The sequence below is a fragment of the Quercus lobata genome, unplaced genomic scaffold, assembly GCF_001633185.2.
Source record: "Quercus lobata isolate SW786 unplaced genomic scaffold, ValleyOak3.0 Primary Assembly Scq3eQI_170, whole genome shotgun sequence".
Lineage (NCBI taxonomy): Eukaryota > Viridiplantae > Streptophyta > Magnoliopsida > Fagales > Fagaceae > Quercus > Quercus lobata.
Genome location: NW_022154719.1, coordinates 137,151 through 149,791, shown reverse-complemented (window position 1 = coordinate 149,791; position 12,641 = coordinate 137,151). Strand labels below are relative to the sequence as shown.

Genomic DNA, 12,641 nt, shown 5'->3' with positions numbered 1-12,641 from the left:
ATACAATCAGGAGCGTTAGAGGCTAGTTTCAAAATATGAACACACTAACACGAAAATTTAGGATTTCTTAGATTAGTAATTTTACATCTCTAACCTTATTATTTATCTTTTCAAATATGTGAATTTGAGGGTATTTTAGGGCTTGATTGGTAGGAGGGTTTTTGTTTTTGTTTTCAAAATAGTATAAAAACAATTTCAAAAAAATTGAACTTGAACTAGTTTTCATATAATAATTTTTATATTATACATGTTTGGTTCCCACTTTTAAGAACAATTTTCAAAATACTAAAAACAAAAAATAATTTTTTGGGAAACCATTTCTAATTTTGATATTAATATATATATATATATATATATATTTATTTATATATATTTACAAAAAGTAACGTGTAGAATCTGTAAATTACTTTTTTTTGTGTGTGGATAATGATAAGGGAATATAGTTCATCATGTATTTTTTTTTTATTATTTTTTTTTATGATAAGTTTCAAATTTGAAGTGTAGGAATTCTTTTTGTGATAAAGATAACCTCCTTAATTTAAGATATAAAAGAGTTTGAACAAATATGTGGAGTCCACTGTTTTCAATTTATTTACAACTATGTCATTAAAAACATTTTTTGTATCTTGAAAACACCCCCTTAGATGTTTTCAAAATCCTATTTTAAATCTGGAAAATAGGATATAGTTTTTTGAAAACTGTATTTAGAAATTATTAGCCAAACAATAAATTCAAATGTGGGACCCACTATTTTATGGATTGCAAAACAAAAAACTATAGTTAAATACTCTTACCAAATGTGCCCTCAAGCATCCAAAATTAGGACCCCAAACATGAGAAACTCAATAAATAGTAACTAGCCTCATCACATGAGGCTTTTTTTTAAAAATAATTTTTTGGGTTTACACGTTTTACTCATGACATTGTTTTTTACATAAATTTCATCATGCTACTTAAAGGTGTATAGACTTAGCTCTTGAAAATGAAAGAAACGAATACACCAAACCAAATCAAGATGTATTTAAATATAAACATAGTCACATTGGTGGTAATGATTTCTCTACAACATTTGATTTTAGAACCAAATGAACTAATAAAATGAAATATAATAATAATAACAACAACAACAACAATGAAATAGAAAAAGAAAAAGAAGATAACGACTTGCCCAGACGTACCCAAAATCCTCACAATCTCATCTTTACTTTTGTTATAAGAAACATATTTCTTTGAAAAGAAAGACAATGTTGAAGTGAGGAAAAAAATTGTGGAGATCAAAGGAACTGTGAAAATAGACTTGAGAAAGAGATAAAGAAGAAGAAATTTTTTTAAAACAGAGTGTGACTTGAAAAAAATTACGGAAGCAAAAAACCACAAACTAACAAATTAATAATTTCAACAATACCTTTCTAAAATTTGAGATGGTGATGAGGTGAGTAAAAAGTTGAGGCAGTCTAAAAGTATGTGCAAAGAAATCGAAAAGATATGTAAAAAGTGTGTGGGATATATCTAAATAGAGATAATATATACGAATTTTTAGGAAAACAAAAGATGTTTTCAGTTTTTAAAATTTGTTAAATCGTTTAGTGATAAAAAGTTTCAAACAATTTCATTTTGGCAATTAGCAAAAAAAAAAAAAAAAAAAAAAAAAAAAAAAAAAAAAAGAGAGAGAGAGAGAGAACTTTTGTGGGGGAAAAAAACAGTTTTTTTTATTATTATATTTATTATTATTATTATTTTTTTTTTTTTTTTTTTTTTATAAAAAGGAAGTTGTATTAGTACTTGACTACTAATGTGAGAGAGAAATGTGGATGTGGAAAAAATAGTTTAGTGTAAAAACTTGGGCCATTTCATTTTTGGCAATTAGAAAAAAAAAAAAAAAAAAAGCACATATGTGGAAGAAAAAAAAAAGTTTTATTTATTTTTTCAAAAAGAAGAAGTTGAATTAGTACTTAACAACTAACCTGAAAGAGAAATTTGGAGGTGGGAGAAAAAACTTAAAAAAAAAAATTTTAGCTAAAAATTTGTAGTTTTTAAATTATTAATTTTACATATCTAACCTTATTATTTAAACTATACAAATAGATGAATTTGAGGGTATTTTAGATATCTAAATTAAGAATCCCAGTCGGGAAAAAACTCTTAAATAGTAGTACAGACGTAGATATAGATATAGATATATATGTGTGCTGAAAATTTGCAACCTAAATTTAAAGAATTGGGAGAACGTGAAAATATTTGGGGGTTATTTATATGGTTTACCCTGTAGTTCCGTCAAAAGAGTGGCCATGCAGAGATTCAAAGGTTGACGAAGGGTTCTACAATTTCAGTTCCTACAAAATGTGCATGCATGAAACGTGTCCCTCTGAGGTCACCAAGCTCCTATTTCTGTCACCATGCCACAACATTAGCCACATGGCTCTTCAACCTTCTTTCTTGCTCCCTATAAATCAACCCCTAGAAACTGAACCTGATCCATTCCTCTCAAAAAAATCAATCTGATTGGAACAAAAAATAATAATAATAAATAAATGGCAATGGCTTTCAGGGGAAATGTAAGTGCTTAACTCTCATTTTTCTTCTTCTTTTTCTTTCGTATGGTTCATTTTTTTATGCTTATAATGTGAGTCATATATATAATGTAGAGCTACTGGAAATCAATGCTAATCCGACAACTAGGAGGAAACCGATCGTTTGCAACATCAACCGCTCCCAAATTTGCACCAACTGTTGATGCTGCTCATGCAGATAATAGCTTAAGTTCCAGGTTAGTCGGATTATTTTTGTAATTGCATTTTGCAGGAGGTACATTGCATATTTATCTTTTGGATGGCATATTTCCTTGAGTAACAATTAATGTTACAAATGTTACCAACCACTATATATCTTAGATTCTTAATTCTCTCTTATATAAAGGATAATGCCAAATGTACTATAAATGTTACTACAAAATGATCAATGATACACAAACATGTTAGTTAATGTAATTATCCCTTAAGTTTTGTAATATCTTTAGTAATGTCTATTTCTTAATTGTGTTTAGAAATTGACAAACCACTTTGTAAGTTTATAAAATGAATTTTTAATAACACTAACATCACATTTTATGAATTCCTTGGGAGATAATAATTATAGAATTCCTTATTTATCTATACTATTTATAAGAAGATTCTTTTCTTTTGACTGTACTTTTATGTGGTTTAAAAAATACTCTTAAATCTTATGTTTAGCAAAAAAAAAAAAAAAAACTTGAAAGCAACCTAGTAAAAATATATCTCTAACTCTATTTAAAATGCTTACAAAATAGGACACTCTCCAACTAATTCATGTCTTAAAAACAAACTTATCCAAAATAAGAAGAAGAAAAAAAATTACGACACTAGACCCAAAAAAATGCGTACTAAAATACCCTCATACAAATCCTTAAATTATTTAAAATATAAGAAGATATTTAGTATCAAATAATACCATATAAGCGGTATCAAAATCCAATAAGTGTGAGATATGTTAGTAAAAAAATAACTAATCTACTAACAATTGAAAGACGTGTTAGTGGTTAGTTATTTTTGCACATATGTCTTTTGTTTATTGGATTTTGATATGGATGACGTAATATCATTTGATACAAAATACTTTTTCCTAAAATACCCCTATCTTTTAGTTAAATAATTTTAAATTAAAAAACACAAACTAATTAAAAGAGTAATTACTATTCTTAAGTTTTAGGTTTTTTCTTTTATTTTCTACACTCAGCCTAAAACTTAGGACATTATCTTTATCTAATGTTTAAACATTATTCCACCTTACCTAAGGTTACCTTACCTTATCTTTATTTTATTTTATTTATTTATTTTTAAATACACATGTTTATTTATATATTACTTTTAAATGTTATAACACTAAACCAAAAATAAATAAAGAACATTATTATACGTGCAAAGTGTGTGTAATGAGTCTAGTAATAATCATAATCTTATTATCAAAAGTCTTATAATTGAATTGACACCTTCCCATGCACAAAGTGTTTGGAGGTGTAGATTTTTTAATACAATAAGATCATGAAGGCATCTATGTGGGTATTCTCTGCAGGCTGGGTTTGAAGTTTGAGTTAGCCCCATTGTATGTGCTGCTGGGAATGGTTGGGGCAGGTGTGATTATAGGGATTCATACGGTGAAGCAGCAGCTCATGCATTCCCCAACGGTTCGCGTCAACAAGAAGAGGAGGGTATCCTTGCCGGAGATAGAGGATCCGGAAGTTATTATCAACAATTCCGATAAGTTCCTGAATAAATCTTTCCTCAGGAAGGTGGCTCACATTCAGGATCGCAAACCTGTCCTCCCTGATCCCACCCGCGCCGACCCATATGCTCGGTCTGTTTTCTTTCTCCATTTAACTCCTCTTTACACTTTTTTTTTCCTTTGGAAAACACTAAAATTACTATAAATTTTATTATATAACTCTTACAAATTAAGGATGTAAATATTAATAAATGTGATTGGTGTCATTTCAATAATATATATTTATTAAAAAATGGTAACGCATTAGTTTGTAAAGGTTTTAGATAATATTTTTAGCATGCATGCATATACTAACGAAAATTCTTGCTTGAAAGTGGCAGACCTCGAACTGCAGAGACCCTTAAAACGGTTGGAGTCAACCCAACTGGCCAGTGAATTCTATCTCGGCAAGCTGAATCAAAATCTATTAGTTTCTCTCATAGTTAATCTTGTGAAGAAAAAAAAAAAGATGGTGTCACGTTTGTACATAGAAAGTTTTGTCATTTTTGTTTTTTTTTTCTTCGTTCACTACTTCAACTGTGAAATGCTACACGTACAAGCTGGGATCCCTCACTTGAGACTATTTTCGTGTGTGTGGAAGAGGATCGTAGGACCTCTCATTTCTTGTTTTTCCTTTGTTTTTTTGCTTTTGTTTTCGAATAAAACGACGACACCTGCATTTGTTATTATTTACTTAACTCAATCCCAATAGAGGAATTCCCTGTGCTTTCCCATTGCAAAAAAGCAATTTCTTGACCAAAAACCAGTAGATTCCTTAAACTCAGAAATCGTTGGTTAAGTAGTGTTTGCATAGCGTTGATGTGCGTCAGCGTTGTTTTGTTTGTTTGTTTGTTTTTTTTTTTTACCAATGCATTAAGGCAAATGAATAGTAACTCACACGTAAATAGTAATTTTATTATTATTTTTAATTTTCAGTAAAATAAGCGATATCTAAACACACATTTAGTATTAATATTTAAAAAGCAATGAAAATTTGACATGGGACATGATGTCAATACATCTTTCGAAAAATTAAGACACGACATGACTAGGACATGACAATTACTTAACTAATTAACGTTTGTTTTATCAAAAACAAGAAGATATAAAACTGAATATCCTATTAATTAACTAATTACATAAACCCCTATTCTATATATGAGAAGCTTTAACAGAAAACTAACTGCCTGCCTAAACATAAGCTAACCAATAGAAACAAGACAGCCGTATTGGTAAGACATGTGCACATCACGTGTTGCCAAACAGTGTTACAAGGCTGGTACTAAAACGACAGTAGCTTTATGCAGAATACTTTTTTTTTTTCTTTTTCTTTTTTTAAAGATGAAAGTTAGAATAAGCAGAAGACTTGCTGTTAAATTGACTATTTCTTATTTCTTCTTTAATTTGATCTTCATTCCTTGTTTTCTTTATCTTCTTCTTATTCTGAAATTTATTTTTAGAAATATTTTATATAACTCTAGGTATAATTTAAAACTCAGTAAACAAGCAATAACTATCAAAATGTTTGAAAACATATTTAAAATTAACTTAAGAGTAATAATAGATAATAATTAGCATAAATATAGTGGTATTCATAAAATGATTTTTAAAGTACAAATCAAGAGTTTAAATAAACAATAATCAAACATCAAACTAAGAAAAAAGAACTAACAAGCCTTTGAGATGATCCACTAATAAAATCCCCTTTGTTGGGGTTTTTTATTTTTTATATATTGAGTTTAACCATATTTCACCTGTTGGAGTGTCAGCCTTCCTAAACTTGGATTTGTTTTTTGGGAGTTAAGGCCCAAACTTGATATTAGCCCAAAGAAAAATGATGGCTACAAGTTTACCTCTTTGACCTACAAGAGAAACTATCCTAAAATTCTAGAACCCTTGTGAATTTAAGTTTTTTTATTTTTTTATTTTATTTTATTTTTTTATTTTTTTAAGGAAACATATTTTGCCTTTTGCAACTTTCCACCTGCGTCAAAATCAATACATAATCATAATAATACTACTCATACAAACAAGCATTTTATTCAAACAAGCATTTTATTCAAACAAAATGATCATAAAAACTAAGAAAATTAATGAGAATTAATGAGAATTATGTTGGAAAAATAGCATGGAGTGAATAAGAAATTGATGTGTTCTATATTCACTTAAAGATGTTATTATAAGTGGTGAAAATCCTTGAGTCCCACATTGGAAATAATAGAAAATATGAGCTTTGGGCTGGATAGTGGGTTGAGCTTTAGGCATGTGTGAACTAGGCCCATTTATCCAATTAATAATAATATTTTATTATTTTATTATTGAGTCAGAGTATGTGCAGAGCAGTAATCTCTGAAACAGTGTTTCAGTTTGAAGTTACATATAGTTTCATTGTCCCTCATTCATGAAAAAAGAATTTTTCAGAAAAAACTCTCCCAGTGAGATTTTTGTTCATTCATTTTGTGTCAAAGAGAGAGAAAGAGGCATTGAGTAGTTCAAAAAGCACGACCTTGAGTGCTTCATCTTCATGCTGTTTGATCATTTTATCCCGGGAGACAGACGTCCATGAGTTTCAAAGCACCACAGTGAAAGTGTGAGAGACGAAATCTGCTTTAAGGAGATTGTGTAAAATACAAAACTTGATCTCATTATTCATCATTTCAAGCATCTGATCTGTGAGTCTTCAATTATTTGCAGATTTCTTATTATTTATATTCAGTATTTATTTATTATTTTTGCCTATTATATTAATTTGTGTTATTATTTAATTTTAAATCGATGTATTATTCCTTTTACTTTATCATATTAGTAAATTGTTGATATATATCCAACAATCTTAAAGTAGATTTTATTTACTCTTGTGATTTACTGTAAAAGGAATTCTGTGATTTACGGTAAAAGGAATTCTGTGATCGTTGAAATACGTAAATCGGCAATTGTTTATATATTAGGCAAAACTTGAAAACTGGGTTTGTGTTTATCGTTTGGCGTGAATACCTACTTGTTTATATTATAAATTAATTTGTGATCTTCAAAAGTTGATTACGTGTTTGACTGTGCTTGTGATAATGATTTTTTCAATGTCATTCATCTTCTTTAATTATATTATATAATATTAAGATATTTGTCTTACTTGAATCTTTTTTTTTTTTTTGGATGGGAGTCTTACTTGAATCTTTGTTTGGCTGGGGTTTGTTTACATTTGTTCAGTTATTGTACGATTATGCCTGCAAGTTGGTGTTTTAAATATTGGTTGGATACAATATTATATATGCTTATGACGATATAGTGATTCACGTGGCTCTTTAATCTCTTTTTCTCTATTGGCTATGTATTGTCTATTCTACATATGTGATTGTTCAGACTCAGTTGTTTAGGGTGAGTTTGGTTCAGCTTTTTGAAAAAGTGCATAATGAAAAAGTGGAGTTTTGTAAAAGTGCATAATGAAAAAGTAGAGTTTCAAAAAGCTGAGTGTTTGATAAAAGCTGTTAAAAAGTGCATAATGAAAAAGCTGAGTGTTTGGTAAAAACTGTTAAAAGTGGCTTTTTGAGGGATGAATGACCAAAAAGGACAATGTATATATAAGAGAATTTATTTCATACTTTTTATTTTATTTTATTTTTTTTTATGTGAGTTTGTTTCATACTTAAATCAATTTTTCTTTTTCTAAAAAAATTATTTTTTTCTCACCAATATTAGCTAATAATAACCTACAACTTAAGATTTATTATGAAAGTATTGTGAAAATATTGTGATAAAAATTGATACTAATTTTAATTTTAACATACTATTAAAATTATTTTTTTCTCTTTCTAAAAAAATTATTTTTTTCTCACCAATATTGCTAATAATAACCTACCTTAAGATTTATTGTAAAAATATTGTGATATAATTTTTTTTCTCTCCACACACACACACACATGGGCTCTCCTTCCCTTCTTTTCTTTTTTTTTTTTTTTTTTTCTTTTTTCCCCCTCTTTTTTTCTCCTCCACCCACGTACCCACACTCTTTTCTTTTGTTTTTTCCTTCGTTCCTCTTTTATTCCTACCACACCAGCACTATCCAAAACATTCATTCCACAGCTCTTTCTTCTTCTTTTTTTTTCCTCTTAGCACTTCAGGCCAGAACAGTCGCTCTCCTTCTTCTTCTTCTTCTTTTTTTCTTCTTCTCTTAGCACTTCAAAACGAATGAAGGAACCAGCTCTCCTTCTTCTTTTTCTATTTTTTTTTTCTTGTTCTTGGATGATCGGGAAGATTGGATGATCGGGAAGATTGGATGGTCGGTAAATCTCTCCCTCCCCTTTTTTTTTCGTCAGTCTTTTTGATCTGCCAGAGGGTCTTGATCTGCTGTTGTTCTAATTTTCTTGTTGTTGTTGTTGATCTGCTGTTGATCCGAAAGAGTTATTGCTCTATTTTTTTTTTTTTTTCTATTCTTGATCTGCTGTTTCCGAAAGAGTTGTTCTAATTTTTTTTTCTTTTTTTCTGTTCTTGATCTGCTGCTTCCGAAAGAGTTGTTCTAATTTTTTTTTTCCTGTTCTTGATCTACTGTTTCCGAAAGAGTTAATGTTCTAATTGAATGGGTATTTCCGTAATTCTACCGAAGTAACGGTAACCATCCAAAACGCGCACTGCGCGTTTTCATTTATGGACCCTTAGAGGTCCATAAAATTTTTCGCATTTGTCCGCGTTTTTGCTCTATGCCCAAAACGCAACTTTTTGATAAAAGTTGCGTTTTGGGCTTAACCAAACGCAAATTTAGGACTGGCTTTTTTCAAAAAGCGCTTTTTGAGCTGAAAATGTGGAACCGAACAGGCACTTAGTTTGTTTGTTCTGTGCGTGCTTCTTTATGCAATTCGGTGTGATAGTTGGCTTGACTTTCTTTTTGTACAGTAACGTTTGGCATTTATTTCTTAAACTTAACTGATTTTAAGGACAATTTTTTTTTAATTTTGTTGAACACAGATGTCAAACAAAATTGTTGTGAATCCTGTTGTGGCTTAAACCGACATGAACTTTTCTGCTGTGATTTTTGAAGTGAACTTGGTAGGAGGAAATACCAAGGAATGATGGGTGGACACTGGGGCTACTCACCATGTATGTTCAGGAAAGAAAATGTTTTCTACATATAATCCTGTGGGTAATAGAAGAAAAATTTTCATGGGAAATTCCTCAACCTCAAAGATTGAAGGAATTGGAAAGGATTTGCTCAAAATAACTATGGGTTTGTTTCTTACTTTGAAAGATGTACTACATGTGCCAGAAATTCAAAATAACCTTGTATCTGGTTCATTGTTGAGCAAGAATGGTTTCAAGTTGGTTTTTGAGTTTGAGTGGAATGTATGTGGGCAAAGGATATTTGAGTAATGGCCTATTGAAGATGAATGTAATGACTGTTATTGATCATAATAAGGGTGCATCTTCTGTTTACATGCTTGAGTCATCTAATATATGGCATGGTAGATTGGGTTATGTTAATTATAATACTTTACATAGACTAATTAATTTAAATTTATTGCCTAAATTTGAAATTGATTTTGGTCATAAATGTAAAACTTGTGTGGAAGCTAAGATGGCTAGAGCATCTTTTAAATCAGTTGAAAGAAGTACTGAACCTCTAGACTTAATACATAGTGATGTATGTGACATGAAATCTATACAAACTAGAGGTGGTAAGAAATATTTCATCACTTTCATAGATGATTGCACTGGATACTGTTATGTGTACTTGCTAAGGAGCAAGGATGAGGCAATTGAGGCATTCATGCAATATAAGAATGAGGTTGAGAATCAATTCAACAAAAAGATTAAGGTTCTAAGTAGTGATAGAGGTAGGGAATATGAATCACCTTTTGGTGAGTTCTGTTTACAGCATGGTATTGTTCATCAAACCACTGCACCTTATTCACCTCAGCAAAATGGAGTTGTTGAAAGAAAAATAGAACCTTAAAAGAAATGATGAATGCAATGTTGATAAGTTCCGGTTTACCGCAGAACTTGTGGAGGGAAGCTATTCTTTCCGCCAATTATATTCTTAATAAATTGCCTAGAAAGAAAACCAAAAAGACACCATAGGAGTTATGGAAAGGTAAAAAGCCTTTCTATCAATTCTTAAAGGTGTGGGAGTGTTTGGCAAATGTGGCTGTCCCTATTCCTAAAAGGATAAAGATAGGATCAAAATCAGTGGATTGTGTCTTCATTGGTTATGCTCATAATAGCAATGCATATCGGTTTCTAATTCATAAATCTGACGTTCCTGACATGAATGTGAATACCATTATTGAATCAAGGAATGCAGTATTTTTTGAAGAAATATTTCCTTATAAATCCACACAAGTATCAAGTTCTCTTAAGAGAAACTTTGAGTCTACGTCTAGTACCTCTCATGATTAAGAGTTGATGGAAGAGAGGAATGAGGGAGGAATGAGGTTGAGCCTAGACGTAGTAAGAGGGCTAAAACGTCAAAATCGTTTGGTCCAGATTTTCTAACTTATATGTTAGAAGATGAACCTCAAAGCTTCAAGGAAGTTATCTCTACACCTGAGGCGCTTTTCTGGAAAGAAGCTGTCAATAGTGAAATTGAATCCATCTTACAAAATCACACATGGGAACTAGTGGATCTTCCACCAAGTTGTAAGCCTCTAGGATATAAATGGATATTCAACAGGAAATTAAAGGCTGATGGATCTATTGACAAGTACAAGGCAAGACTTGTTGTAAAGGGTTACAAACAAAAGGAAGGTATGGATTATTTTGACACATATTCACCTGTTACAAGAATAACGTCCATTCGGATGTTGGTGGCTATTGCAGCATTGCATAACTTAGAGATACATCAAATGGATGTAAAAACGACATTCTTGAATGGTGAATTAAATGAGGAAATTTATATGGAACAACAAGAGGGGTTCATTGTTCCTGGTCAAGAAAAGAAAGTGTGCAGGCTTGTTAAATCTCTTTATGGATTAAAGCAAGCTCCAAAGCAATGGTATGAGAAATTTTACAATGCAATGATGTCAAATGGGTTTAAAATCAACAAGTGTGACAAATGTGTATATATTAAAGATACTACAAATGGCTATGTCATTGTGTGTCTCTATGTTGATGATATGCTCATTATAGGTAGCAATAATGATATCATTAAAGCTACCAAGAGAATGTTGACTAGTGAGTTCGACATGAAAGATTTAGGTGTTGTAGATGTGATACTAGGAACGAAAATTTCTAGAAAATCTGATGGACTTGTTGTTGAGGGCCATTTGTGAGAAAGAAAGCCCAATAACAAGGGCAACAAAGAATTGACAAAGTAGACAGCAAAACCATTAGGCCCAAGCGGCAGGAATAATAGATCACAGGCCCAAGAAATAAACAAATGGGTCTTGAAGAGGCAAATGGGCTTAAAGAAGTCCGGAAAGAAAGAAATAGCATCCCATAGGCAGTGTAGGAGGTAGAAAAGCGAGAAAGGGCCGCTTCAGGCCCAAGATAATACAAACTAAGAAACTAAGGGGTTTATGGCAGGCCCATAAACCCCAAAGATGAGAATAAGGTTATTGGGTCAGGGAAGCCCAATGAAGTTAGTAAAAAGTCCATGGGAGTGTGGAATTAGCAAAAGGGCCGAGGAAACCCAAAGAAGCAAACGGGCCAAGGATGCCCGAAGGAAAGCCCAAAGGGACATAGGAGCCCATAAGTAAAGGCAAAACAGTGGCCATGCCAAGCCACTGAGAGAAGGAATAAACGGCTGGTCCAAAAGAGGCCCAGCAGGACCAAGTTATTACAGCAGGAATAACAGTATGACATTGCAAGAAATAAAGGAAACCAAGGAATTGGCCAAAGAAATGTAAGGCCCATCATCAGACAAAGCCCAGTTCTTGAATGGGGCGGGAAAACAAAGAACATCCCGCATAAGAAGTCAAAAAATACGGACGACGAGCCTCCAGATTACTGCAGACGAATGGGCAGCAGACAAATTTTGGACACATATGAAATGAAGGCACGCACAAGGCCCAGACACCACCAGCCTGTACCCAGCCAATACAGAGCATGGTGAGGTCGGAGGATCAGAAGGCATGGTTTGGTGGTGGGGAGAGGGGAAAAATCTATTTTTATGGTTCCGGCTTAGGCTCTTTCGGGGAGGTGTCCTGTTGGGATGGCTTACTACCCAAAAGAGGCAAGCTGAGTTGGAACCATTAGGTGTATGCCATGAGGGATAGAGAGAGAGAAATAACCCAGACCGTGGCAAGAAAGGGTGCCACCACAGACTAGCAAACAAAATACACTTCCTTGTCTGGTGATGGGAGGACGACATACAGGTGGAACAGTGATGGTCGACCAGTACACCCAGACCAGACAAAGGAAGTTAAGGGTCAAAA

At 31.9% G+C, this 12,641-nt stretch overlaps 1 protein-coding gene across 1 annotated transcript; it reads left to right on the top strand.

Moving 5' to 3' along the window:
- The first annotated feature begins 2,477 nt into the window (after positions 1-2,477).
- LOC115973105 lies at positions 2,478-4,748 on the top strand. Its single transcript, XM_031093340.1, has 4 exons — positions 2,478-2,555; positions 2,646-2,767; positions 4,090-4,371; positions 4,620-4,748. Exons 1-4 carry the CDS (start codon positions 2,532-2,534, stop codon positions 4,672-4,674), a joined length of 483 nt encoding a protein of 160 aa, XP_030949200.1. The 5' UTR covers positions 2,478-2,531; the 3' UTR covers positions 4,675-4,748.
- The last annotated feature ends 7,893 nt before the right edge of the window (positions 4,749-12,641 follow it).

Excerpts from the sequence above, each read along its gene's own strand:
- LOC115973105 (XM_031093340.1), top strand. The coding sequence starts at position 2,532 with ATGGCAATGGCTTTCAGGGGAAAT. Across the intron at positions 2,768-4,089 it reads GATAATAGCTTAAGTTCCAG|GCTGGGTTTGAAGTTTGAGT; the intron begins GTTAGTCGGATT and ends TATTCTCTGCAG. Across the intron at positions 4,372-4,619 it reads CGCGCCGACCCATATGCTCG|ACCTCGAACTGCAGAGACCC; the intron begins GTCTGTTTTCTT and ends TGAAAGTGGCAG.